At 62.3% G+C, this 27,125-nt stretch overlaps 3 protein-coding genes across 4 annotated transcripts in view; all 3 read right to left on the reverse strand.

Annotated features, from left to right (window-relative positions):
* LOC103127555 (alcohol dehydrogenase 1-like) overlaps positions 1–27,125 on the reverse strand; it is a 37,543-nt gene that overhangs the window by 240 nt on the left and 10,178 nt on the right. Inside the window, exons 1-8 of one of the 2 annotated variants that reach the window (XM_060186339.1) lie at positions 9,860–9,969; positions 6,464–6,565; positions 5,961–6,099; positions 5,282–5,369; positions 4,950–5,169; positions 4,541–4,801; positions 3,488–3,623; positions 1,163–1,301 (exon numbers count right to left, since the gene is read on the reverse strand). In XM_060186339.1, coding sequence (XP_060042322.1) covers positions 1,163–1,301; positions 3,488–3,623; positions 4,541–4,801; positions 4,950–5,169; positions 5,282–5,369; positions 5,961–6,099; positions 6,464–6,565; positions 9,860–9,877 — 1,103 coding nt within the window. In that variant the 5' untranslated portion in view covers positions 9,878–9,969. Of the gene's footprint in view, positions 1–1,162; positions 1,302–3,487; positions 3,624–4,540; positions 4,802–4,949; positions 5,170–5,281; positions 5,370–5,960; positions 6,100–6,463; positions 6,566–9,859; positions 9,970–27,125 lie in introns of those variants that run through there. The other variant, XM_060186338.1, reaches the window with a different exon arrangement.
* Positions 14,967–23,348, reverse strand: LOC132536875 (alcohol dehydrogenase 1-like). The gene is made up of 9 exons (XM_060186343.1): positions 23,178–23,348; positions 19,851–19,952; positions 19,573–19,711; positions 19,109–19,196; positions 17,549–17,768; positions 17,174–17,434; positions 16,623–16,758; positions 16,214–16,352; positions 14,967–15,066 (listed from the first exon to the last, which is right to left on the reverse strand). The coding sequence occupies exons 1-9, from the start codon at positions 23,193–23,195 to the stop codon at positions 15,042–15,044; spliced, it is 1,128 nt and encodes a 375-aa protein (XP_060042326.1). The 5' UTR covers positions 23,196–23,348; the 3' UTR covers positions 14,967–15,041.
* On the reverse strand, positions 23,342–27,106 carry LOC132536991 (uncharacterized). The gene is made up of 6 exons (XM_060186459.1): positions 27,051–27,106; positions 25,682–25,995; positions 25,367–25,550; positions 24,893–25,191; positions 24,467–24,761; positions 23,342–23,384 (listed from the first exon to the last, which is right to left on the reverse strand). The coding sequence occupies exons 1-6, from the start codon at positions 27,104–27,106 to the stop codon at positions 23,342–23,344; spliced, it is 1,191 nt and encodes a 396-aa protein (XP_060042442.1).

Below are 27,125 nucleotides of genomic sequence, written 5' to 3' on the forward strand. Positions count from 1 at the left end.
CGATGGCAGGGGTGGGAGGCGATGGCAGGGGTGGGAGGCGATGGCAGGGGTGGGAGGCGATGGCAGGGGTGGGAGGCGATGGCAGGGGTGGGAGGCGATGGCAGGGGTGGGAGGCGATGGCAGGGGTGGGAGGCGATGGCAGGGGTGGGAGGCGATGGCAGGGGTGGGAGGCGATGGCAGGGGTGGGAGGCGATGGCAGGGGTGGGAGGCGATGGCAGGGGTGGGAGGCGATGGCAGGGGTGGGAGGCGATGGCAGGGGTGGGAGGCGATGGCAGGGGTGGGAGGCGATGGCAGGGGTGGGAGGTGATGGCAGGGGTGGGAAGTGAGGGCAAGGTGGAGGTGATGGCAGGGTGGGCAGGGTGATCAGGTATGGGAAGTGAGGGTAGGTGATGGCAGGGGTGGGAGGTGAGGGCAGGTGTGGGAGGTGATGGCAGGTGTGGGAGGTGATGGCAAGGTGGAGGTGATGGCAGGGTGGGCAGGGTGCTCAGGTATGGGAGGTGAGGGTAGGTGATGGCAGGGTGGGAGGTGATGGCAAGGTGGAGGTGATGGCAGGGTGCTCAGGTATGGGAGGTGAGAGTAGGTGATGGCAGGGGTGGGAGGCGAGGGCAGGTGTGGGAGGTGATGGCAGGGTGGAGGTGATGGCAGGGTGGGCAGGGTGCTCAGGTATGGAAGGTGAGAGTAGGTGATGGCAGGGGTGGGAGGCGAGGGCAGGTGTGGGAGGTGATGGCAGGGTGGAGGTGATGGCAGGGTGGAGGTGATGGCAGGGTGGGCAGGGTGCTCAGGTATGGAAGGTGAGAGTAGGTGATGGCAGGGGTGGGAGGCGATGGCAGGGGTGGGAGGCGATGGCAGGGGTGGGAGGTGATGGCAGGGGTGGGAGGTGATGGCAGGGTGGAGGCAATGGCAGGGTGGGCAGGGTGCTCAGGTGTGGGAGGCGATGGCAGGGTGGGCAGGGTGCTCAGGTGTGGGAGGTGATGGCAGAGACAGGTGCAGCACTGGCCCAGCCCCCTTTGCTGGCATCCAGGTCACCTGCACTAGACCCTAGCGCCCAGGGCAGACCCAGGTGGACGCAGTACGGCCTGCAGCCCCAGCTGCCGGGGCCCAAGCGCGGCTCTGCTCCGTTCTCGCCCTCTCCTCTCTCCCTCCCTCCAGCCACCCCACTCACCAGCCGCCCTCCTGCTGCAGGCGGAAGGCCCGCCTGATGTCCTGGAAGGGGAAGCGGTGTGTGATGAGGGGGTCGGTGCGCACGTGCCCCTGCAGGTAGGCGCTCACCAGCTGGGGGATGGCGTCCCTGGTTTTGTACTCTGCACAGGACGTCCCAGTGGTCAGCGAGTGACATAGCAGGGCCACCAGAGTGGCAGGCAGCAGGTCCCGGGCCCCATAGCCAAACACTCCAAACTGGGTCTGTCCTCAGGGCCCGGGAGCCTCCATGTCACCACCGGGAGCCGGCAGATCTCAGGGAGGGATTCTGAGCAGCCTGGGCCCCGACACCACCCACCCCAGAACCCAGACCCCAGAAAGAGGAGCCGGAGCCCCCCAGAAATGGGGCCAAGGTCTCCACAGACCTTCTGCAGAGCCCAGGGACCAGAGCCCCCCAGAAACCGGGGCTAGGGCCCCATCAGTCCACCTGGAGGGGAGAGCAGGACTTGCCATGTGGTGCCCCCTGCCCACCTCCATGGTGCCCCTGCCCACCTCCCATGGTGCCCCTGCCCACCTCCATGGTGCCCCTACCCACCTCCATGGTGCCCCTGCCCACCTCCCATGGTGCCCCTGCCCACCTCCCATGGTGCCCCTGCCCACCTCCATGGTGCCCCTGCCCACCTCCCATGGTGCCCCTGCCCACCTCCCATGGTGCCCCTGCCCACCTCCATGGTGCCCCTGTCCAACTCCATAGTGCCCCCTGCCCACCTCCATGGCGGCCCTGCCCACCTCCCATGGCGGCCCCTGCCCACCTCCCATGGCGCCCCCTGCCCACCTCCATGGCGCCCCCTGCCCACCTCCATGGCGCCCCCTGCCCACCTCCCATGGTGCCCCTGCCCACCTCCCACTGTGCCCCCTGCCCACCTCCATGGTGCCCCTGCCCACCTCCATGGCGCCCCCTGCCCACCTCCATGGTGCCCCCAGCCCACCTCCATGGCGCCCCCTGCCCACCATGGCGGCCCCTGCCCACCTCCATGGCGGCCCCTGCCCACCTCCCACGGTGCCCCTGCCCACCTCCCACGGTGCCCCCTGCCCACCTCCCACGGTGCCCCTGCCCACCTCCCATGGTGCCCCTGCCCACCTCCATGGCGCCCCCTGCCCACCTCCCACGGTGCCCCCTGCCCACCTCCATGGTGCCCCTGCCCACCTCCCACGGTGCCCCCTGCCCACCTCCCACGGTGCCCCCTGCCCACCTCCCACGGTGCCCCTGCCCACCTCCATGGCGCCCCCTGCCCACCTCCATGGCACCCCCTGCCCACCTCCATGGCAGCCCCTGCCCACCTCCCATGGTGCCCCTGCCCACCTCCATGGCAGCCCCTGCCCACCTCCCATGGTGCCCCTGCCCACCTCCATGGTGCCCCTGCCCACCTCCCATGGCGCCCCTGCCCACCTCCATGGCGCCCCTACCCACCTCCATGGTGCCCCTGCCCACCTCCCATGGCGCCCCTGCCCACCTCCATGGCGCCCCTGCCCACCTCCCATGGCGCCCCTGCCCACCTCCATGGTGCCCCTGCCCACCTCCATGGCGCCCCTGCCCACCTCCCATGGCGCCCCTGCCCACCTCCATGGTGCCCCTGCCCACCTCCATGGTGCCCCTGCCCACCTCCCATGGTGCCCCTGCCCACCTCCATGGTGTCCCTGCCCACCTCCATGGTGCCCCTGCCCACCTCCATGGTGCCCCTGCCCACCTCCCATGGTGCCCCTGCCCACCTCCATGGTGCCCCTGCCCACCTCCCATGGTGCCCCTGCCCACCTCCCATGGTGCCCCCTGCCCACCTCCCATAGTGCCCCCTGCCCACCTCCCATGGTGCCCCTGCCCACCTCCCATGGTGCCCCTGCCCACCTCCCATGGTGCCCCCTTACCCACCTCCCATGGTGCCCCTGCCCACCTCCCATGGTGCCCCTGCCCACCTCCCATGGTGCCCCTGCCCACCTCCATGGTGCCCCTGCCCACCTCCCATGGTGCCCCTGCCCACCTCCATGGTGCCCCCTGCCCACCTCCCATGGTGCCCCCTTACCCACCTCCCATGGTGCCCCCTTACCCACCTCCCATGGTGCCCCCTTACCCACCTCCCATGGTGCCCCTGCCCACCTCCATGGTGCCCCTGCCCACCTCCCATGGTGCCCCTGCCCACCTCCATGGTGCCCCTGCCCACCTCCCATGGTGCCCCTGCCCACCTCCCATGGTGCCCCTGCCCACCTCCATGGTGCCCCTGCCCACCTCCATGGTGCCCCCTGCCCACCTCCCATGGTGCCCCCTTACCCACCTCCCATGGTGCCCCTTACCCACCTCCCATGGCGCCTCCACGTAGGTTTCTCCCAGGCAGCATCAGTATGGGGTCAAAGGTCAGCTTCTGTCCACTGGGGGCCATGCCGACCAGCACAGCCACCCCAAAGCTCGGGTCACAGGACTCCAGTGTGGCCACCTGAGGGGTGGGGGGAGGGACCACTGAGGTCTTGTCTGCATGCAGGGCGAGGGGCCCAGAGACAGATGGCACCTCCAGCTGTGAGCCCGGGCACCCCACGTGAGATTCGGGGCCCTCCTGCAAGCTGTCCCTCCTGCAAGCTGTCCCTCCTGCAAGCTGTCCCTCCTGCAAGCTGTCCCTCCTGCAAGCTCTGTCGGCATGAAGACGCCCACCGGCAGTCGGGCGGTAGCGCAGCGGGTTAAGCGCAGGTGGCGCAAAGCGCAAGGACCGGCGTAAGGATCCCGGTTCGAGCCCCCGGCTCCCCACCTGCAGGGGAGTCGCTTCACAGGCGGTGAAGCAGGTCTGCAGGTGTCTGTCTGTCTCTCTTCCTCGCTACCTCCCCCCTTCTCAGTTTCTCTCTGTCTCTATCCAATAACAAATTGATAATAACAAAAAATTAAAAAGAAAAGAAGACGCCCGCCTGGGTGGTGAGATCGTGCCCCTGTGAAGCCCAGACTCAGACACAGAGATGAAGGGCAGCAAATTTGCGCTTGAAAGAAAGGGGGCGCAGTGACAGTCACTGTGACCACGCTCCCGCCAGGTGCTGGGACTGAACCTGGGACCTCTGGTATGCAAGTCCTGTGTGCTGCTGCTGCTGTGCTGTTTCCCAGGGGTGATGGGTTTCTTTACGTGAGAGAGGAGAGACCAGAGCTCCCTTAAGCTCACATGGCTCCAGGGTCTGAACCTGCGGCTTTGAGAGTGCAGGGCTGTGTTCTAGTATGCTGAGCTATCACCCAGGCTCCACAGGAATCCCAAGTAGAGGGACAGAGACAGCCCTTGGGGACGTGCAGTAGTCACTGTCCTCATGGAAGACGTCACCCACCACAGTGCCCAGGGCGACTGTCCCTAGCACCCTGGTTCCCGCGTCCCCCACGCACCATGGTGTCATTGAGGCCCACGGCCTCAAAGGCGAAGTCGGCGCCCCCTCCGGTCATCTCCTGGATCTCCTCCTGTACTGGCCGGGACAGCTGCCCCGGGTTGAGCACGTCTGTGACGCCCAGCTCGCGTGCCCAGGGGAATTTGTCTTCGTTGATGTCCACGCCGATGATCCTGGCCGCCCCAGAGGCCTTGCAGGCCATGACAATGGCCAGGCCGATGCCTCCCAGCCCGATGACCACGCAGGTGGACCCAGATGTGACCTGCGGGAAGGGAGGTGGAGGGGACCCCAGAGCTCATGGCCTGTGTCCTGAGAGGGAAGCTCAGCTACTCTGTCCACAGAGAAGCCCTGAGATTATGGCCCCTGCTGCAGGGGGACACTGGCCCAGGCTCCAGGGAACACTGGCTTACCTTTGCTGTGTTCACTACAGCCCCGAAGCCCGTGGGCACCTGACAGGACATGATGCAGACCCTGTCCAGGGGGGCGGCCTTGTCCACTCTGGCCACCGCTATCTCAGACACCACCGTGTACTCAGAGAAGGTGCTGGTGCCGTAGAGGTTGAAGACCCTCTTTCCCTTACAGGTGAACCTGCTGGTACCATCTAGCATCAGGCCCGTTGGAGAGATGATGCTGCTCAGGGAAGGAGGGAGGGAGGGAGAGAGAGAGAGAGAGAAAATGCTGTCCTCCCAGCCAGGTTCTGGGTAAGCTAAACAGGGAGGGAGGCTCAGGACTTGCCACTGACTTTTCCTTCCGGCAGAAGTTCCCCTTGGGGTGCAAGCAGGAGCGGCACTCCCTGCATTGGGGCACGGATAGTGGCAGCACATGGTCCCCTGCGGGAGAGGGAAAGGAGAGGGAGGGAAGGGTGGGGAGGGGAGAGAGGGGAGGGGACAGAGGGGAGAGGTGTTAGATAAATGTGGGAGAGGACTGAGTCTCGGGGGGCCGGGTGGTGGCACACCTGGCTGAGTGCACATGTTACAGTGCACAAGGACCAGGGTTCAAGCCCCGGATCCCCAACTGCAGGGGGAAAGCTTCGCAAGCAGTGAAGCAGGGCTGCAGGTGCCTCTCTGTCTCTCTCCCTCTCTATCTCCCCCTCCCCTCTTGACTTCTGGCTGTGTCTATCCAATAAAGACAATAAAAATTAAAAATAGAGTAAAAAGGGCTGAGTCTCATGTGTGGGAAAGGATGGCCTTGTGTGTACGGGGAAGGACCTGCTGCGGACTTGCCTTGACTGAGGCTGGTCCCTCGTGGTAGCCACAGGGAACACCTCCAATCGGGGCAGGCCAGCCCACGATGAGCTCTTTTCCTCTGTGTCCTTCGGACAGCGGTTCTGCACCTGTCTCCTCTCTGCCCCTCACCCTGGTGGGCACCGTGAGGCCGGGGAATCCCGGGTCATCAGGGCGTGCTGGCCGCCAGCTGCTCACCTGGCTTCACCGTGGTCACGCCTTCCCCGACACTCTCCACCACACCAGCTCCCTCGTGGCCCAAGATTATGGGGAAGGGCATCTTCGTCCTCCCCTCCAGGATGTGCAGGTCAGTACCGCAGAGCCCCGAGAACAGGATCTGGGGTGATTAGATGGACAGAGAATGGGCCATCATGGACCCCACCTTTCAGCTCATCTCTGGCCACCCTCCCGTTGGGCTGCCATGCCAGCAGGTGCTAGCCCGGGCGTCTTGTGGCCACTGGGAAGGGGGCTCAGCACGTGGGGCCTTGTGATAGCTGTGTCCACAGGGGACCAGTCGGTTAGCTGTCCCCACGCCCAGAGGCGGCAGTGCGTCTGGGACATTCAGCGGGGCTGCAGCCCTGCCTGCCTTTCGGTCTCTACTTTATAGAATGACCATCACCCCTAAGTTGCTGGACAGGGAGGAACACAGCCTCTTAGAGGGGGAATGCCAACCACCCACACCTGCCGGCCCCCAGCCTCACCTTGATCCGCACCTCACCCGCCTTGGGGGGGTCAACTTGCACGTCCTCCAGGGACACTGGGGTGTCCGGTGTCCATGCCACAGCTGCCCGGCAAATGATGGCCTATGGAGAGAAGTGGGGTCTGGGGTCAGCTCTGCTGCAGTGGACAGAGGAGGGAGCCGCTGATTGCTGGGTCTCAGGCCGGGGGGGGGGGGCTCCATAGGTGTGAAGAGCCGGCGGGGGGTGGGGGGAGCAAGCCTACCAGCTCCACAGCCATAGATGCCCTCAGCTGGAGGCCACATCCAGGATACCCGTTCTAGGAGGAAGCCCTCAAAGCTGTCTGGGTGGGTGGCTTGCCCTTAGATGCCCCTCAGGGCTTAATTTATTTCATTGTTTTTTGTTTTTTTTTTCCCACCAGGATTCTCACTGGGGCTCACTGAGTGGTGGGACTCCACCACTCAGGGCCATTTTTATTCCTCTAGATAGAAGGTGAGAGACAGAGAGGGAGAAAGCGAGGGAGCGAGGGAGGGAGAGAGACACAGAGAAGGGACTCCAGGGTGCCCCAGGGTACTGGGGACTGTGGTATGAAAAGCTGGGCAGGAGGGTAGGGGCTCCCGTGTACACACGGGGCGAGGGTGCCGTCCGCCGCAGGCCCTGGCCAGTTTCACTTATCGTCAGAGAAACGCAAGCTAAAGCCACACTTAGATTCCACCTCACACCTGAGAGAATGGCCTCAGTCAACAAACCAGGAGATGACAGGCATGGGCGAGGCTGTGGAGAAAAGGGACTCTGCTCCACTGCTGCTGGGAATGCAGACTGGGGCAGCCCCTTTGGAAGATGTGTGGAGAGTCCTCAACAAATCAAGATAGCATCACCTAATGATCCAGCAAGACCACTCTTAGGCGTCTGTTTGTCCAGTGGACACTCAAACACTGATTAGAAGGGACGCGCGCAGCCCTGTGCTCACAGCTGCACTGCCCACAGCAGCCAGAGCGTGGACGCAGCCCGAAGGCTCATCATCAGAGGACTGGCTAACGAAGTTATGGGACAGTCACTCCATGGAGTACTAGTCTGCAATAAAAATTAAAAAAAAGATGACATTGTGTTCTTGGGGACAAAAATGGATGGAACTGGAGGTGATGATGCTCAGTGAAATAAGTCAAGAGATAAAAGCCAGCTGCCAGATGGTGTCACTCCTGTGTGGAATCCAGAGACCTGAGACACAGGAGCTTGCAAAAACAAAAAGCAGACGCCAGCAAACAGTTTGAGACTGTGAGAACTCCAGTGGTTCTGTGATCTCTGGGAGGTGAGAGGGTAGGGGCACAGAGTGTGGTGTGGATCTAGACCTTGTCATTTTATAATCCTGTAACCTACTACGAATCAAATACATAATGGTGCCTGAGGCTCAGAGGCCTGAGGTTCAATCCCCAGCATCACCATCAGCCAGAGCTGAGCAGAGCTCTGGGGAAATAATAATAACAAAAATAAAATTCAAATATTCTGCAAAAAGACTCTCCTACCTGAGGCTCTGAGGCCCCGGGCTCAACCCCCAGCACCACTGTCAGTCAGAGCTGAGCAGGGCTCAGAGGGAAAAAACAAAAAACAATACAAAAAAAAAAAAAAAACCCAAACAACAACAAAAAATAAATACATCTAGTTACTGGCCAGGTCACCCAGATCCTGGGAGTGTCCCCCTGCCCCCCCACCTCAGGGCAGCCTGTAGGAGCTCTGTCACCCTTGGGAGCAAGGCACAGAGCTGGGCCTCTCTGGGGACCAGGCTGCCTCCTGCCCCTCCCTCCTGCTCAGAGGCTGAACCAGCTCCCGGGTGGGTGGACCCTGCCCAGAGCTGGGGGACCGCAGGCGTGGCACACCTCACTCGGCCTCTGCAGGAATGTGTCAGAACCGGTGGGTGCAGACCCTCCCTGCCCAGCCCAGGTCAGGGCTGAAGGGGTGGGAGGCCCGTGTGGAGGTCTGGCACTGGCAGGGGTGCTGGCCTCTCTGGTGGTTGACCATCTCTGCCTGGAGGGTGGTCTGGCCCCAAACTGGATGATCCAGGCCACAGCTGGAGTCTGGGGTTGGTTTCAACATTGCTGTCTGTTTCTATCCATTCCATGTGGGATGGTGGGAGAGAGAGGAAGGGAGAAAGGGGGAGAGAGAGATGGAAAGGGAGAGAGGGAGAGAGGGAGAAATGAGGAGAGAGGGTGAGAGGGGCAAAGAGAAGGAGAGAGAGGGGAGAGAGAGAGGGAGAGGAGAGATGGGGATAGAGATCTGAGGGAGGGAGAGAGAGGCATGGAAATAGAGAGGGAGAGAGAGGGAGACAGAGAGAGGGAGGGAGGGAGAAAGGAAGAGAGAAATAGGGATAGAGAGATGGGGAGGCACCTAGTTGACTGCACATGTTACAGTTCACAAGGACCCAGGTTCAAGCCCCTGGTCCCCACCTGCAGGGGGAAAGCTTTGCAAGTGGTGAAGCAGGGCTGCAGGTGTCTCTCTCTCTCTCTCTTTCTCTATCTCCCCCCTACCCTCTTGATTTCTGGCTGTCTCTAGCCAATAGATAAAGATAATAAAAAAATGATAAAAGAGAGCTAAAGGGAGGGATGGAGAGAGAGGCTTGGAAATAAGAGGGAGAGGAGGGAGAGAGGGAGAGAGGAATGGAAATGGAGAGGGGGAAGGGGGAGGGGGAGAGGGAGAGAGAGAATCCCTTCACTACCCTCTAGGGCTCAGGGTCTCATGGGAGTCTCCTTGGAGCTGTCCCCCATGTCTTCTCTGTGTCCCTCCATCCCCTGCTTCCTTCCCCATGTCCCCCTGTAGTCACAGAGGGATGAGGACGGTGTATTGAGCAGCCTGGGGAGCCCTGGGCACTGACCAGCCGGGTGTCGGGGGGCTGTGGAGTGGCCCTGGCCCCTGTGCTGTGTGGACGCAGCACAGGGTGGGGAGCTGGACTGGCTGCGGGGGCTGGCAGGACCTGTCTGGAGCCTGGAGCCAGGGGACCGCAGCTCAGGCCTCTCACTGGGGGTCAGGTCTGCCAGCCAGGCATCCCCCCCACCCCCCTCAGCCCTGCCATGAGATGTCTCTCCACACAGGAGCCTGGCCCCCACAGTCGCCCTCGCCCTGTGACTCCCTCAGGGAGCCCACCCTGCACCCCCAGCGTCAGTGTCTCCATGCAGCCAAGGTGGAGACCCCCTCCCCTCACTGCCTTCAGAGGATGGTCATAAACGGAAGAGTTACTTTCCTTTACAGTGTGACTGAGATGATTCTTTCAGTGTGATAGGTCTCATTTCATCACAGTCACAACCTCAGTTCTCAAGAACTGAGTGCCCCCCCCAACACACAAAGACAGACAGACACACAGACAGAGACACAGGGCCCCAGCGGGTCACTGAGGGGTCCTCCCCCGCACTGAAGAGCAGCTCCACTCACCGTGCCCTCCGTGGCCATCTCTGCACTCACTCTGCTCTTCACACACTGCAGCTGCACCCAGCACCCAGCACCCTCACCACACCTGGCAGGAGCCCGTGTTCAGCCCTCTCTCTGATCACAACCAATCAACAGGGAGGGAGGGGAGGAGGGAGGGCCAGAGGGGAGGAGGAGAAGGAAGGAGGAGAGGGGGAAGAGGGAGGGCTGGGGGAGGTGAGAGCAGTTAGGACCCCAGGCAGAATGAATGGGGTGTCAGGAAAGAGAAGGGGGTGTAGCAGCCTCTCCTGAGCCATAACTTGGGCTCCCACGGGCTCTTGGTCCCAGAGCCTGTCAGCTGGGCCCTCAGGAGCTGCCACAGCTGTGTCCCCAGAGCGTGGCCGGGTCCACGGTGACATGTCTGGTCATACACCTCATGTCAGGGCTCTGCACTCTGGCCTCTCAGCTTCTATCAGCTATTATCTCTCTGTCATCTATTGATTGATCTGTGTCTATCACTTACCTATCTCTCCAGCATCTAGTCTATCATCCATCCATCCAGTCATCCATCCATCCATCCAGCCATCCATCCATCCATCCATCCATCCAGTCATCCATACATTCATCCATCCATTCATCCATCCAGTCATCCATCCATCCATCTAGTCATCCATCCATCCATCCATCCATCCATCCAGTCATCCATCCATCCATCCATCCATCCAGTCATCCATCCATCCATCCATCCATCCATCCATCCATCCATCCATCCAGTCATCCATACATTCATCCATCCATCCATTCATCCATCCAGTCATCCATCCATCCATCCATCCATCCATCCATCCATCCATCCATCCATCCATCCAGTCATCCATCCATCCATCTAGTCATCCATCCAGTCATCCATCCATCCAGTCATCCATCCAGTCATCCATCCATCCATCCATCCATCCATCCATCCATCCAGTCATCCATCCATCCATCCATCCATCCATCCATCCATCCATCCATCCATCCATCCATCCAGTCATCCATCCAGTCATCCATCCAGTCATCCATCCATCCATCCATCCATCCATCCATCCTAGCACTGAGTGGCCCCCAGTGCTGTGCACACGGGAAGGACAAGAGAGGTGCCTGACCACTGAGCTTCCCTCCCAGCAGAGCCAGCTGAACTGTGTCTTCACCAGGCAAGAGTGACAACTGCGACAATTGTGTCCTCACCAGACCACCTACAGAAACTTCCAGCCTGCCTGGCACCCTGCCTGGCACCCACCATGTCAGCCTGCTGAGGGGCCTGTGTGTAGGGAGGGGAGGGCACAATCTGTCCTGCAGGCAGGCAGGAGACAGCAGGGGGAGGTTGCTCAGTGCACAGGCCCTGCTGGGGGGAGGTGTGCTTGCTGGACACGGCCCTGCCCTCTGAGGAGGTGAGTGGGGTTGGTGCAGAGCCTCACAGTGGCTCACAAGGGGGTCTTCATCCTCCAGGCCCTTTGGAGGTGGGCTCTGGGTCCTGCTGGCTGGGACTGAGAGTCTCCTTAGAGCTGCCACCCAGAGCTGAGGTCAGCACCCAGGGCACCTGGAGAGGTGTGTGCGCTGGGAGGGAAAGCCCAGGGACAGACATGGGAGGGACAGAGATAAAAGGTCTCTGGAGCAAGAACAGCCTGGCGCAACATGAGCCCCTGGGCGGTGGCTTCCAGAATTTTCCTTCGCAGGACCCAGCTGTCAGGGTCATAAACTTGGTGAAGTTTCACTGCAGGACCTGAGCCTTTATTAGTTGCTGTGGGGATGGGGTCACAGGGCTCGCCACCTGCCTCCAGGCCACTCCCACTCAGAGACATAGATCCAGGGGGACAGAGGGAGAGATGACAGGGAGAGACGCCTGCCGCCCTGCCCCTCCTGCAGGTGAGTGTGGAGGGGAGCTCCCTTCCCTGGGAGTCCCTCACGGAGGCTCTTGAGAGAGTCACAACCTCCCCTCCCCGTGACAAGTCTCCCTTTTTAAGCCATGCAGTGGAAATCGCACAAGTTCAGCGCAGGGGGGCAGGGCCCCAGGGCCCGGGAGACTCCCAAAAGGGAAGGTCCTCCCCCTCCCCCAAACATGACACAGATGTCCCCCGTGTGCAGTGCCCCTGTGCCCAGCTCCCGTGCAGTGTCTCCAGCCGGGAAGGGGAAGCTGACTGTCACATGGGGAGCAGAGGCTGCTCCTGGTGGGAGCCCACCTGCCAGCCCAGACACACCTGGGGAGGTGCCACCCCAGTAAAACTCTGTGCCGCCGGTAAAGCTCTCGGTACAGTTGTGTCCCCATGTCCACCTGCACTGAAGGAAGAGAGGCAGCTGGGTAATGGCCCTGGCTAGACAGCACCTGAGGGAGGAGCATGCCCAGAGCAAGCCAGGGGGTCCAGGGGGGCCTGGCCCCACCTCACAGTTGCCAGGGCACAGGGGTGAGAGTGGTCAGCATAGCTGCACTCTGGCAAGTTCCATCATTTCTTCCCTATTTTTCTCTCTCTATATATATTTTAATTATTATTATTATTATTTTTTTACTGATTGGACAGAGACAGAAATTGAGAGGGAAGCAGGGGAGAGACACCTGCAGCCTTGCTCCACTACTCCTGAAGCTTGCTCCCTGTAGGTGGGGAGTAGGGGCCTCCAACCCATGGCACATGGTGTACCCCTGCCCGAATCTTAGCTCCTGCTCTCACACCCTCTGCCCACTCAGCAGCCCCACCTGGCCCAGCGTGGGGGCCCCAGGGCACCCACCTGTCAGGGAACCACCTCAGCGGGGTGTGTCCCTCCCTGAGTTCCAGGAATGTCTGCTCAGCATGGGAACAGGAGCTCAGAGGATGCAGGTCTGGGTGGAGGCACGCCTGGTTATGCAGATACCTCACCTGTTTCGAGCCCCCCGCTCCCCACCTGGAGGGGGGAAGCTCCTTAGGCGGTGAAGCAGGGCTGCATCTCTCTCCTTCTCTATCTCCCCTGACCCTCTCAATTTCTCTCTGTCCTGTGAAATAAAGTAAAAAAAAAAAAAAAAAAGGAAGAAAAGGAAAGGGAAAAATGGCCTCTGGGAGCAGTGGATTTGTTGCACCAAGCCCCAGGAATGACCCTGGTGGCAATAAAAACAATTTAAAAAAAAAAGGAGAAGGAGGGAGTTGGTGGCAGCCCAGCAGGTTAAGCGCAGGTGGCGCAAAGCACAAGGACCGGCGTAAGGATCTGAGTTCGAGCCCCCGGCTCCCCACCTGCAGGGGAGTCGCTTCAAAGGTGGTGAAGCAGGTCTGCAGGTGTCTGTCTTTCTCTCCCCCTCTGTCTTTCCCTCCTCTCTCCATGTCTCTCTGTCCTATCCAAAACAATGACAGCAATAACAACAACAATAATAACTACAACGATAAAAACAACAAGGGCAACAAAAGGGAAAACAAAAAAAAATTTTAAATTAAAGAAAAGAGGAGGAGGAGGGGAGTGCTGGGCTCTGAGAGCAGGCCCTAGGCTCTGGGTGAGGGGCCACAGCAGCAGGAGAGGAGTGGCCACGCTGGGGCCCAGGCTCTGTCTCCAGTTCCCAGTTTGCAGAGCCAGCCATCTCCAAGGAGTCTCTGCCTCCAGCCCCAGGGCCTCTGAGGGTGGGCCCCTGGGTGCTACACCCATGGGTGCCCCAGCAAGCTGAGGCTCTGCTGTCTGAGCGCCAGGGTGGGTGTGGGCTACCTTCCAGCCCCACAGGGCTGGGCGTCCTGGGTCTCCTGCTGGAAGCAGGGAGGGGTGGTCCGGGGGCATAGCGACTTATCTTCTGCTGCTTGGCGGTGATACCCAAACCGGTCTGCAGATGGGACATTCTAGGACACCTTGCCACACACAGAACAGTGAGTCTCCAGCTGCCCCTTCCTCCTCCTCCTCTACTCCTCTCCCTCCATTTCCTCCTCCTCTATTCCTCTCCCTCCATTTCCTCCTCCTCCACTTCCTCCACTTCCTCCTCCTCCACTTCCTCTCCCTCCATTTCCTCCTCCTCCACTTCCTCCACTTCCTCCTCCTCTACTTCCTCTTCCTCCATTTCCTCCTCCTCTTCCCGTGCTTGTGTAAAGCCTTTCCTTCCAGCCCTGCTGAGCCCTGGCTCATGGTGGTGCTGGGGATTGAACCTGGGGCCTCAGAGCCTCAGGCAGGAGTCTTTAGCAGAACCACTGTGCTGTCTCCCTAGCCCCATTATTACTATCAGTTATTATTCTCCCCAGAGCCCTGCTCAGCCCTGGCTGATGGTGGTGCTGGGGCTTGAACCTAGGACCTCAGAGCCTCAGGCAGGAGGGTCTTTTTTGTTACAATATTTATTTATTTAATTATTTTACCAGAGCCCTGCTCAGATCTGGTTTATGGTGGTGCGGGGGATTGAACCTGGGACTTTGGAGCCTCAGGCATGAAAATCTCTTTGCATAATCATGATGCTGTCTACCGCCACACTTTTATTTATTTATTTATTTATTTATTTATTTATTTATTTATTTAATGAGATGATAGATAGATAGATAGATAGATAGATAGATAGATAGATAGAATGATACAGAGCTAGAGAGAGAGCCCAGAGCCCTGGGAGCTCTGACTGATGGTGGTGCCGGGGCCTGAACCTGAGGCCCCGGAGGAAGCATCAGGCAGGAGGGCCTCTGCAGACCCGTGCTGCTCCCCAGCGCCGTTTTCTATCTAATTTTGTAGCAACTGTGTGATCAGTGAGATTCTGCTTTTTTAGACAGATGTTTGAGGAATGTACCAAGGCTGGTGGCTTCCAGGGGGTCACTGACCAGGCCATGGCCAGGGGCTCAGGACAAGCGTGGTGGAAGTCTGTGATAGGTGGGTCGGGGGGCCGGGGGCTGTAGGGGGTGGTGCTCATGGCTCAGCCGCCACGTCTGACACTGAGCGCCGAGGGGTCAAGCAGAGGGCTCAGGAGGGCGGGGAGCACCCCCCACCCGGTGACCCTGTTTCTGGGGACATGGCGGACGCCCAGGCGTTTCCAGGCTGAAGGCTCAGCTGGACTGAGGAGGAGGTGCTGGGGGAGGGGTGCTTGGAGGCCACATGCTGGGGTGAGGGCTCCTGAAGAGCTGGATCAGCCTGGGAGGTGACACATTGGTGACAGGGCCAGAAGGACCACATGGCACGGGTCTCGGGAACCTCATTTATCGAGCCCACCCCACCCTGTCCCCTGCCTGGGATGCCCGGGGACGCCCTCGACTGTGTTTCAGAACAGCAGGACACAGCGGATCCTGAAAGGAAAAAGTGAACCAGGCTGAAGCCACCCGGACGGCCTCCCCCTTCACCGTCACTGTCAATCTGTCACCCCCTCACCCTCATTGTCACTGTCACCATGTCTTACTGTCTGCACTCTGTGACTGTGACTGTCACTCTCACTGTGACAGTCACTCCTGGGGGTGTGGGCCCCATGCCAGTGGGCAGGGGCATTTCTGCCCCTAGCCAGTCCTTCCATCTCCAGACTCTGTCCCTCCCTCCCACTGGCCCCCGTTTGTTCCTGGGTTTGTTCCTGAGACAGACCGCAGGGGCATCTGGCCAGCCACTGCGGCCGTGACTGGATGTACCAGCCAACCACCCCACCAGCCACCCATTCTCTGCTTCAGAGACACAGAGGGAGAGATACCAGCCCCAGAGCCCTCTCAGGTGCACCAGGGCCCCTTCCCTGGTGGCCAGCCCTCATCTGAGATCTGTTTACTTTGGGCTGGAGGAATGAGTCACCACTAGGTGCTCGCCTTCCATGCATGGGCCCAGCTTTGGGCCCCAGCACCCCAGGGAGCACTGTGGGAAGCTCACGCGCTGGTGCCATTCCCCTCTCATGATGAGAAATGGGGGCCAGGGGCTGTGAGGTCATAGTGTGAGCCCCCCCCTCCCCCGTTCACCCAGATGGCAGAGCGAGCAAGACTGGGCCTCTACGGGCGAAGCCCAGGCCCCCTCAGCCCTGACAGAACCGGAGCCAAGATGGAGCCCGGCCCGGCAGCCTGTTCTCTCCTGTGCTTCTGTCATGGTGGCCTTTCTAGACAGAGACAGAGACCACCACTCCAGCTTCCCCAGTGTGGTGAGGCCAGACCCAAGCCTGTGCTATGTCCCGTGTCCTGGGCCCCGTCCTGTGTTGCTTGTGCCGTGTGCCGTGTCTCATGCCCCATGTGCTGTGTGTGGCTAAGCGGGGCGCCAACAAGGTGAGCCATGTTGTTGGCTGTGACTCCGTCCTGAAACTGGTGTGGACGGCAGCGGGCGGGCACAGTGTGGAGCACTGCCCCCGGGACATGCCCACTGGGTGGCGCTGGGGGCCCCAGGAGCTGAGGGGCTCCTGATACCGGGGGGGGGGGGGGGGGGGGGGGGGGAGACAGGGGGGGATCCCTGAGGTCGACCCTGGACACTCACGGCTTGCCGGCCCTGTACAGCTCCATGGCCTCCTGTAGCTTTGCGAAAGGCAGCTGGTGGGTAACCAGAGGGTCGATGTCCAGGCGGCCCTGCAAGTAGTCGCTCACCATCTGGGGGACACAGTCCCGGGTCTTATAACCTGCAAGGCAGGGAGCGCATGACCAACCTGCCCAGTGAGCCCAGTGGACAGATGTGGGGCGTAGGGGGCACGAGGAGCCTCCGTGGGGACACATCACGGGACCCTCCCCTGGGATCGTGGCCTGGGAACACCCAACAGGGGAACCCTCCCCTAGGACACCCATCACAGGGACCTTCCCCTTCCCTGTCCCCCCAGCCCTGGGGCAGGTCCTGTCTGTCCCCCCAGCTCTGGGGTAGGTCCTGCTCTGTCCCATGGCCTGTCCCCACCTACCTCCCAGGCACACGCCCTTCAGGGTGTGCCCAGTGATGATGGGAGTTGCGTTTAGTACCAGTTTGGAGTCGTCGGGCGACAGACCCACGGCCAGGCAGGTGCCGTAGCTTTTGTGGCAGGACTCCCAGGCGGCCAGCTGTGGGGACACGGGTGTGAGTGGGCCCTGTGTGGGGACGGGGCGAGGACTCCCAGGCGGCCAGCTGTGGGGACACGGGTGTGAGTGGGCCCTGGGTGGGCAGGGGGGTAGGGGCAGAGGGCAAGGGGGCAAGGCCCTCAGGAACTGGCACTGGGTGTGGGGGGTAAGGCCTCTGTTCTGGAGGAGGAGAAGCTGGAAAGGGGCCATTCTGCTGCCCACCACCCCCCCGCGCCCGGCCTGAGGCCAGGCTCCAGCTCACCTGACAGAGTGGCCTTCCGACCCACAGGGACACTGCATGGGGCCTCCCCACACCCCAGCCCTGCCTGTTCTGTCCCCTGTCCCCGTTCAGTCCCTCATCCCCTCACACTGGCCCCCCCAGCCCCCGACACTGAGCTGAGGTCCAGGGAGGACGCACCAGGGTCTCAGGCAGCCCCGCGGCCTCAAACACAAAGTCGGCGCCCCCTCCGGTCATCTCCTGGATCTCCTCCTGCAGCGGCCGGGACAGCCGCCCGGGGTTGAGCACGTCTGTGACGCCCAGCTTGCGTGCCCCCGGGAACTTGTCCTCGTTGATGTCCACGCCGATGATCCTGGCCGCCCCCGAGACCTTGCAGCCCAAGATGATGGCCGAGCCCACGCCGCCCAGCCCGATGACCACGCAGGTGGACCCGGGTGTGACCTGTGGGAAGGTGGTCAGCGGCTCCCATGGCGAGGGGCACGTTCGCCCGCCCTGTCCACCATCTACCCCTCTCGGCCCCTCGGCCTGTCCACACTGTCCACCCCAGCGACTCACCTGGGCGGCGTGCACGGCGGCCCCGTAGCCAGTGGGGACCCCGCAGCTGAGCAGGCAGACCCTGTCCAGGGGCGCCGCCGCTGGGATCTTGGCCACGGAGATTTCGGGCACCACAGTGAACTCCGTGAAGGTGCTGGCCCGGAAGGAGTGGTAGATGCTGTGTCCGCGGCAGAAGAACCGGCTGCTGCCATCCAACATGAGCCCCGAGGATGGCAGGACACTGGAGGAGGGTGGGAGATGGGCACAGAGTCCTCACAGGCCCCCCCCCCCCCCCGTCAGCTGGAGTCCTAGTCGGGGGTCCTGAGATTCCCACACAGACATGACGGGCCTAGACCTCGAATAAATCCCTCTCTCCATGGTTACCGGTCATCTCTATCAGGAACAACACAATAGACCCCTTGGTGGGCCCCCATAGGACCTTGCCCTCAAACATGGATCAACAACAGCAGAGAATGTTCCATCCTCTGAAGGGAGGCTGGACAACATACTCTATGCTACACCTGAGGAAGATGGGTCCTGATATTGGGGAAGCTTGGAATGTTCCTACTCATGACCACAGAATGTAAGCTCAGATCTACAGGGATGCAGAGGTCACATAGGCGCCTAAGCTGAATATGGGCCCCAGATTACATCAAATTGATGGGGTTTACAGTCAACAACATTTACACCCCTTTCCCATATTAGGGAGCTACTCTCTTCTCTGATCCAGCTTTCTGGTCCTTTTTCCAGCCATGACATCACCTCCCCAGACAATAACTTGGATCCACCTGCATATCAGATGTCAGGCTCAGGTAAAACAACAACAACAACAAACAAACAAACAAACAAACAAACAAAACTAGTATAATCAAGGGCCCTTTGGAATATAACTAAAATAGGATTATTAACTATCTACAGAACGGAGACACCTCCAACTCTTCATCTGCACTACTCCAGCATTTAGGTCCATGATTAGTCAACAACTTGTTTGGCTTTGTATGTGAACTCTCTTTTCAGCCACCGGTTCCAGATGCTACCGTGATGACAACATGACTTCCCTGGACAGACAACCCCACCAATGTGTCCTGGAGCCCCACTTCCCAGAGCCTCGCCTCACTAGGGAAAGAGAGAAACAGGCTGGGAGTATGGATCCACCTGTCAGCACCCATGATCAGTGGGGAAGTAATTACAGAAGCCAGACCTTCCACCTTCTGCATCCCACAATGACCCTGGGTCCATGCTCCCAGAGGGATAAAGAATAGGAAAGCTATCAGGGGAGGGGATGGGATACAGCGTTCTGGTGGTGGGAATTGTGTGTAGTTGTACCCCCTCTAACCCTATGGTTTTGACAGTGTTGCCCTTTTATAAATAAAAATTAAAAAAAAAAAAACGTCCTCACAGGGGGGGCCATGGCAGGCAGGGGAGGGGAGGGCAGGATACTGAGGGTGGGGGCACTGAGTCCTGGGGGGGGAGGGTAGGCAGGATGCTGGAGGGGCTCTGAGGGCAGGGGGGAAGGGAGGATGCTGGGGGCATGAGTTCTCATGGGGGAAGGGGAGAGGGTGAGGGAGAGGGGGCACTCACTCCTGCTTGTCACAGAAGCTGCCTCTTGGATGCAGGCAGGCCTGGCACTCCCGGCACTGGGGGATGATGAGGGTGAGCACCAGGTCTCCTGGGGGACGAGGGGTGGGCAGGAGGAGGTCAGTGCGGGCAGGGCCAGGGCCCCGGGAGGCCAGGCCACCCTGGATGCTGAGACCCTCAAGGGGCTGGCTAGGCTGGGACACAGGGTCACCGGGAACCTGCTGCCTGCCTGGCCGTGTCCACTTGGGGACACAGCGGCAGCTGTGGACGGCTGTGCCCAGCGGGGGATGGGACACAGGGCCTATGGGGCAGGGCCTGCAACTTCTGCCACCCCAGGGTCCCCGGGCAGCTTGCCACCCCAGGGAGCCCATGTCCAGTGCCTCCCTGGGACATCTGTGTCCCTCAGGCCCCTCTGACTGTCCCCTGTCCTGTGTCCCCTGGCCCCCTGCCTTTTGACCACTACCTACCTGACCTAACGGAGGTCACGCCCGGGCCCACGCTCTCCACGGTGCCGGCACCCTCGTGGCCAGGAATCAGGGGGAAAGGCAGGGGCAGCCAGCCCTTGAGCACTCGGGCATCTGTTCCACAGATGCTGGTGGACGCCATCTGGGAGGCAGGGGTCACTAGGGGGGTGAAGCCAGGCGCCAGGGTACCCCAGATACAGGCTTAGCCCCCACTGCCCTGTCCCCACCCCCTGCTGTCCCTTGGCTGGGAAGCTGGCCACTGTCTCCCCGGACTCAGGCACCTTGATTCGAACCTCCCCGGCCCTGGGCGGCTCCACCTGCACCTCCTCCAGGGACAGCGGCTGCCCCACGGCCCAGGCCACGGCTGCACGGCATGAGATGGTCTGTGGACAGAGGCGGGGAGGGGGGTTGCAGTGCACGCCCCCCATCCCCTGGCCCTGCTGCCAACTAAGAGCTCATAGCTGGACCAGGGCCCTGGCCTCCAGGACCCACAAGACCTCCCAGGGCTCAGTCCTCAGCCCTTCAGCTCCCAGCCACCTTACCCCCAGGACCCCCAGCTTCTAAGCCCTAAGCTTTCAGCCCCAAAGCCCAACCCCAAGTCCTCCAAGTACCCCAAGTTCTCAGCCCCCAGCTGCTCAGCCTCATAGCCTCCCAGCCCACAGCCTCCAGTCTCCAGCCAATCAGCCCCCCAGCCTCACAGCCCCCAGCCTCCAGCCCCCAGTCTCCCAGCCTCCCAGCTCCCAGCCACCCTGCCCCCCAAGACCCCCAGCCCCCAGCCTCCAGCCCCCCAGCCTCCAGCCCCCAGCCCCCAGCCCCAAAGTTTTTAGCCCCAACCTCCAGCCCCCAGCCTCCAGCCTCTAGCCCCCAGGCTCCAGCCGCCCAGCCTCCAGCCTCCCAGCCTCCAGCCCCCAGCCTCCAGCCCCCAGCCTCCAGCCCCCCAGCCTCCAGACCCCCAGCCTCCAGCCTCCAGCCCCCAGCCTCCAGCCACCCAGCCTCCAGCTCCCAGCCCCCAGCCTCCAGCCCCAGCCTCCAGCTTCCAGCCCCCAAGTTCTCAGCCCCAGCCTCCAGCCCCCCAGCCTCCAGCCCCCAGCCCCAAAGTTCTTAGCCCCAGCCTCCAGCCGCCCAGCCTCCAGCCCCCAGCCTCCAGCCCCCAGCCTCCGAGACTCCAGCCCCCCAGCCTCCAGCCCCCAGCCTCCCAGCCTCCAGCCCCCAGCTTCCAGCCCCCCAGCCTCCAGCCTCCAGCCCCCAGCCTCCCAGCCCCCAGCCCCCAGCTCCCAGCCTCCAGCCACCAGCCCCAAGCCCCCAGCCTCCAGCTCCCAGCCTCCAGCCACCAGCCACCAGCCCCAAGCCCCCAGCCCCCAGCCTCCAGCCTCCAGCCTCCAGCCCCCAGCCTCCAGCCCCCAGCCTGCAGCCCAAAACTCCAGTCCCCCAGCCTCCAGCCCCCCAGCCTCCAAGCCTCCAGCCCCCCAGCCTCCAGCCCCCAGCTCCCAGCCCCCAGCCTCCAGCCCCACAGCCTCCAGGCTCCCAACCTCCAGCCCCCCAGCCTCCAGCCTCCAGCCCCCCAGCCTCCAGCCCCCCAGGCTCCAGCCCCCAATCTCCCAGCCTCCAGCCCCCCAGACTCCCAGCCTCCAGCCCCCGGCCTCCAGCCTCCAGCCCCCAGCCTCCAGCCTCCAGCCCCCAGCCTCCAGCCTCCAGCCCCCCAGCCTCCAGCCCCCAATCTCCCAGCCTCCAGCCCCCCAGCCTCCAGCCCCCAGCCTCCAGCCTCCAGCCCCCCAGCCTCCAGCCCCCAATCTCCCAGCCTCCAGCCCCCCAGACTCCCAGCCTCCAGCCCCCAGCCCCCAGCCTCCAGCCTCCAGCCACCACCCCCCAGCCTCCCAGCTCCCAGCCACCCTGCCCCCCAAGACCCCCAGTCCCCAGTCTCCAGCCCCCCAGCCTCCCAGCCCCCAGCCTCTCAGCTCCCAGCCTCCAGCCCCCCAGCCTCCAGCCCCCAGCCTCCAGCCCACAGCCTCCAGCTTCCAGCCCCCAAGTTCTCAGCCCCAGCCTCGAGCCCCCCAGCCTCCAGCCTCCAGCCCCCAGCCCCAAAGTTCTCAGCCCCAGACTCCAGCCCCCAGCCTCCAGCGCCCAGCATCTAGCTCTCAGGCTCCCAGCCTCCAGCCTCCCAGCCTGCAGCCCCGAGCCTCCAGCCCCCAGCTCCCAGCCTCCAGCCCCCAGCCTCCCAGCCTCCAGCACCCAGCCTCCAGCCCCCAGCCTCCAGCCGCCCAGCCTCCAGGCCCCAGCCCCCAGCCTCCAGCCCCCAGCTCCCAGCCCCCAGCCTCCAGCCCCCAGCCTCCAGCCTCCAGCCCCAAGCCTCCAGCCCCCAGCCTCCCAGCTCCCAACCACCATGCCCCCAAGACCCCCAGCCTCCAGCCCCCAGCCTCCAGCCCCCCAGCCTCCAGTCCCCAGTCTCCAGCCCCCCAGCCCCCAGCCTCCCAGCCCCCAGCCTCCCAGCTCCCAGCCTCCAGCCCCCAGCCTCCAGCCCCCAGCCTCCAGCCCCCAGCCTCCAGCTTCCAGCCCCCAAGTTCTCAGCCCCAGCCTCCAGCCCCCCAGCCTCCAGCCCCCAGCCCCAAAGTTCTCAGCCCCAGACTCCAGCCACCAGCCTCCAGCACCCAGCATTTAGCTCTCAGGCTCCCAGCCTCCAGCCTCCCAGCCTGCAGCCCCCCAGCCTCCAGCCCCCAGCCTCCAGCCCCCCAGCCTCCAGCCCCCAGCCCCCAGCCTCCAGCCCCCAGCCTCCAGTCGCCCAGCCTCCAGCCTCTAGCCCCCCAGCCTCCAGCCCCCCAGTCTCCAGCCCCCCAGCCTCCAGCCCCCAGGCCCCAACCTCCAGCCCCCAGCCTCCAGCCCCCAGCCTCCAGCCCCCAGCCTCCAGTCGCCCAGCCTCCAGCCTCTAGCCCCCCAGCCTCCAGCCCCCCAGCCTCCAGCCTCCCAGCCTCCAGCCCCCCAGCCTCCAGCCCCCAGGCCCCAACCTCCAGCCCCCAGCCTCCAGCCCCCAGCCTCCAGCCCCCAGCCTCCAGCCTCTCAGCCTCCAGCCCCCAGCCTGCAGCCTCCAGCCCCCAGCCTCCAGCCCCCCAGATTCCCAGCCTCCAGCCCCCAGCCTCCAGCCCCCAGCCTCCAGCTTCTCTGCCTCCAGCCTCCAGCCCCCCAGCCTCCAGCCCCCCAGACTCCCAGCCTCCAGCCCCCAGCCTCCCAGCCAGCCTGCCCCCCAAGACCCCCAGGCTTCCAGTCCCCCAATCCTCAGCACCCCAACTCTCCAGCCCCCACTGCTCCTACCCTTCAGTCCCCAGGTCCCCCAACCTTCCAGCCCCCCAGTCCCTCATCCCCAATCTCCTACCTCCCAGCCTCCTCTGGCTCCCAGCTCCCCTCCCTGTCCCCCTTGTTCCCCAGTGACCCCTCTCCCTGTGTCCCCATGTTCCTGCAGGGAGCTGGGCACATGCCACGCTCAGCTGAAGGGACCCTGGGGTTTCCATGGACACAGGCACCTGTGGGTGGGCACGCAGCAGGGACAGGAGGGGGACCCTGCACTGTCTGGGGGACCCTGCACTCCGACTCAGCCTGCACTCAGTGGGAGCACTTACTTTGCCAGAGGTGTCCATCTGGGTGCTGGGAGGCTAGGTGCTGGGCTGCCACGGTGCTGGGGTGCCGAGAGCTGGGTCTGTGGACCTCCTCTGCTCTGTCATCCAGGGTGACTGTCTCCACCCGCAGAGGAAACTCCCCACAGAGGACTGCTCCACCTCTTGCCTCACAAGACGAAAGCCTGCGGGGAGGGGGGCTGGGCGTGGGGCCTATGTGGGGGCCGAGGGTGGGTGTGGGGCCCATAGGGGAGCTGGGTGGGCAGGGGGCCTATAGGGGAGCTGGGTGGGCAGGGGGCCCATAGGGGAGCTGGGTGGGTGTGGGGCCCATAGGGGAGCTGGGTGGGCAGGGGGCCCATAGGGGAGCTGGGTGGGCAGGGGGCCCATAGGGGCTGCTGTCTCCTAAGGGTGCCACCCACCCCAGCACCTGCAGAGGCTATACAGCTGCCCTCTCTTCCTCCTCCTCCCCCTCTCTGCACTCCCTCTCTCTCCACTCCCCCTTCTACTTCTCTCCCTCCCTCTCTCCTCCCTCTCTCTCCACTCCCCCTCTCCCTCCCTCTTTCTCCTCCTCCCCCTTTCTCCACTCCCTCTCTCTCCAGTCCCCCTCATTCCCTCTCTCTCCCCTCCTTCTCTCCCTTCCTCCCTCTCTCCCCCTCCTTCTCCCACCTCTCTCCTTCTCTCCCTCCCTCTCTCCCCCTTCCTCCCCACCCTCTGCCTCCTCCCCTGGATCCTGGGAGGGGTTGCTTTGCTTCCTCAGCAGATCTGCTGATAAACTGATGGGCCTGCCCAGTGCCCTGTCACCCTTCTGCTCAGGTGAGGACCCCAGGCCAGGCCCCGTGCCCAGCCACCTCAGGGTTCACTTGTAGCCAGGTGGCCTCCCCTCCTCCCACCTCCGGGGGTCATGGTGCTGTCCTCAAGGTGGCCGTGGTCAGTGACCTTGGACCAGCTGCTTGTGCCCAGAGTCTGCTGACACCCCCAACAAGTGGTACCCTCTTATGCCTGTGAGTGACCCTGGGGACCTGCTGGATAGACAGAGGGACAGGCTGTGAGTGAACCTGGGGACCTGCTGGATAGACAGAGGGACAGGCTGTGAGTGAACCTGGGGACCTGCTGGATAGACAGAGGGACAGGCTATGAGTGAACCTGGGGACCTGCTGACTGGACAGAGCGACAGGCTGTGAGTGACCCTGGGGACCTGCTGGATAGACAGAGGGACAGACTGTGAGTGACCCTGGGGACCTGCTGGATAGACAGAGGGACAGGCTGTGAGTGATCCTGGGGTCCTGCTGCTGGACAGAAGGACAGGCTTTGAGTGACCCTGGGGACCTGCTGGCTGGACAGAGGGACAGGCTGTGAGTGACCCTGGGGACCTGCTGGATAGACAGAGGGACAGGCTGTGAGTGAACCTGGGGACCTGCTGGATAGACAGAGGGACAGGCTGTGAGTGACCCTGGGGACCTGCTGGCTGGACAGAGCGACAGACTGTGAGTGACCCTGGGGTCCTGCTGGCTGGACAGAGGGACAGGCTGTGAGTGACCCTGGGGTCCTGCTGGCTGGACAGAGGGACAGGCTGTGAGTGACCCTGGGGTCCTGCTGCTGGACAGAGGGACAGGCTATGAGTAACCCTGAGGACCTGCTGGATAGACAGAGGAACAGGCTGTGAGTGACCCTGGGGCCTTGCTGGCTGGACAGAGGGACAGGCTGTGAGTGACCCTGAGGACCTGCTGGATAGACAGAGGGACAGGCTGTGAGTGACCCTGGGGACCTGCTGGATAGACAGAGGGACAGGCTGTGAGTGACCCTGGGGACCTGCTGGATAGACAGAGGGACTGGCTGTGAGTGACCCTGGGGACCTGCTGCTGGACAGAGGGACAGACTGTGAGTGACCCTGGGGTCCTGCTGGCTGGACAGAGGGACAGGCTGTGAGTGACCCTGGGGCCCTGCTGGCTGGACAGAGGGACAGGCTGTGAGTGAGCCTGGGGACCTGCTGGATAGACAGAGGGACAGGCTGTGAGTGACCCTGGGGTCCTGCTGCTGGACAGAGGGACAGGCTATGAGTAACCCTGGGGACCTGCTGGCTGGACAGAGGAACAGGCTTTGAGTGACCCTGGGGCCTTGCTGGCTGGACAGAGGGACAGGCTGTGAGTGACCCTGAGGACCTGCTGGATAGACAGAGGGACAGGCTGTGAGTGAACCTGGGGACCTGCTGGATAGACAGAGGGACAGGCTGTGAGTGACCCTGGGGACCTGCTGGCTGGACAGAGCGACAGACTGTGAGTGACCCTGGGGTCCTGCTGGCTGGACAGAGGGACAGGCTGTGAGTGACCCTGGGGTCCTGCTGGCTGGACAGAGGGACAGGCTGTGAGTGACCCTGGGGTCCTGCTGCTGGACAGAGGGACAGGCTATGAGTAACCCTGAGGACCTGCTGGATAGACAGAGGAACAGGCTGTGAGTGACCCTGGGGCCTTGCTGGCTGGACAGAGGGACAGGCTGTGAGTGACCCTGAGGACCTGCTGGATAGACAGAGGGACAGGCTGTGAGTGACCCTGGGGACCTGCTGGATAGACAGAGGGACAGGCTGTGAGTGACCCTGGGGACCTGCTGGATAGACAGAGGGACTGGCTGTGAGTGACCCTGGGGACCTGCTGCTGGACAGAGGGACAGACTGTGAGTGACCCTGGGGTCCTGCTGGCTGGACAGAGGGACAGGCTGTGAGTGACCCTGGGGCCCTGCTGGCTGGACAGAGGGACAGGCTGTGAGTGAGCCTGGGGACCTGCTGGATAGACAGAGGGACAGGTTGTGAGTGACCCTGGGGTCCTGCTGACTGGACAGAGGGACAGGCTGTGAGTGACCCTGGGGTCTGGCTGGCTGGACAGAGGGACAGGCTGTGAGTGACCCTGGGGTCCTGCTGCTGGACAGAGGGACAGGCTGTGAGTGACCCTGGGGTCCTGCTGGCTGGACAGAGGGACAGGCTGTGAGTGACCCTGGGGTCCTGCTGGCTGGACAGAGGGACAGGCTGTGAGTGACAATCTCCTCTACTCAGCACCCCCCCCCACCGGGTGGCTCCTTTCCTGTCCCTGTCACCTCCAGCGCCTGTTACTATGTTGTCATATGTATCCCCTCCAGGCACCTGTGACCATCCCTGTGTCCTCCAGGTGTCTGTGACCTTTCCTGTCACCTGCAAGCACCTGTGACAAGCTCTGTGTTGTGTTACTGGTGGTGGCCTGTCCCCCAGACCATCCACACTCTCAGCCAGAGTCTGTACAACACAGCTTCAAAAAAGACCCCAGAGACCAGAAGTCCCCTCTTGCCATGGGGTCTCGGCTTAATCCCAGATGCCAGGGCATGGCAGGTGCACTATCTGCTTGAGCTATCCTGCTGGTGTGTTTCTTTCTTTTTTTTTTTTTTTTAAGGGGGGGGAGAGAGAGAGAGAGAGAGAAAGAGAGAGACTCCTGCAGCCCTGCTCCATTGCCCATGCAGTGTCCCCCTGGGACCTGGGGCTTGAACCCAGGTCCTTGCATGTGGTGACCTTTGTGCTCTACTGGGTGCGCCACCGACTGACCTCAGAGCCCTTCTCAGCCATGGGGAGTGGACGTGGGAAGGTGGAGCCTTGGGCAGGAAGCCACTGCTCAGCACCATAGTCAACCATTGTGGTCAGCCATTGTGGTCGGCCATTGCAGTGGGCCATTGTGGTCAGCCATTGTGATGGGCCATTGTGGTCAGTGATTGTGGTCACCCATTGTGGTCACCCATTGTGGTAGGCCATTGTGGTTAGCCATTGTGGTTGGCCATTGTGGTCAGTGATTGTGGTTGGCCATTGTGGTCAGCCATTGTGATTAGCCATTGTGGTCAGTGATTTTGGTCACCCATTGTGGTCACCCATTGTGGTCGGCCATTGTGGTTAGCCATTGTGGTCGGCCATTGTGGTCAGCCATTGTGGTCAGTGATTGTGGT

This window comes from Erinaceus europaeus, chromosome 2 (genome assembly GCF_950295315.1).
Source record: "Erinaceus europaeus chromosome 2, mEriEur2.1, whole genome shotgun sequence".
Classification (NCBI taxonomy): domain Eukaryota; kingdom Metazoa; phylum Chordata; class Mammalia; order Eulipotyphla; family Erinaceidae; genus Erinaceus; species Erinaceus europaeus.

What these genes read in the sequence shown, in the direction of transcription:
- LOC132536875 (XM_060186343.1), bottom strand. An exon ending in CGTGACCTCCGTTAGGTCAG is followed by an intron (nt 19,197 to 19,572) that starts GTAGGTAGTGGT and finishes CTCGTCCCCCAG; the next exon opens with GAGACCTGGTGCTCACCCTC. An exon ending in AGCTTCTGTGACAAGCAGGA is followed by an intron (nt 17,769 to 19,108) that starts GTGAGTGCCCCC and finishes ACCCTCCTCCAG; the next exon opens with TGTCCTGCCATCCTCGGGGC.
- LOC132536991 (XM_060186459.1), bottom strand. Translation starts at nt 27,106, where the DNA reads ATGGCTGACCACAATGGCCGACCACAATGGCTAACCACAATGGCCGAC. An exon ending in TCTATCCAGCAGGTCCCCAG is followed by an intron (nt 25,192 to 25,366) that starts GTTCACTCACAG and finishes GCAGGACCCCAG; the next exon opens with GGTCACTCACAGCCTGTCCC. An exon ending in CACTCAAAGCCTGTCCTTCT is followed by an intron (nt 23,385 to 24,466) that starts GTCCAGCAGCAG and finishes GCCCCCACATAG; the next exon opens with GCCCCACGCCCAGCCCCCCT.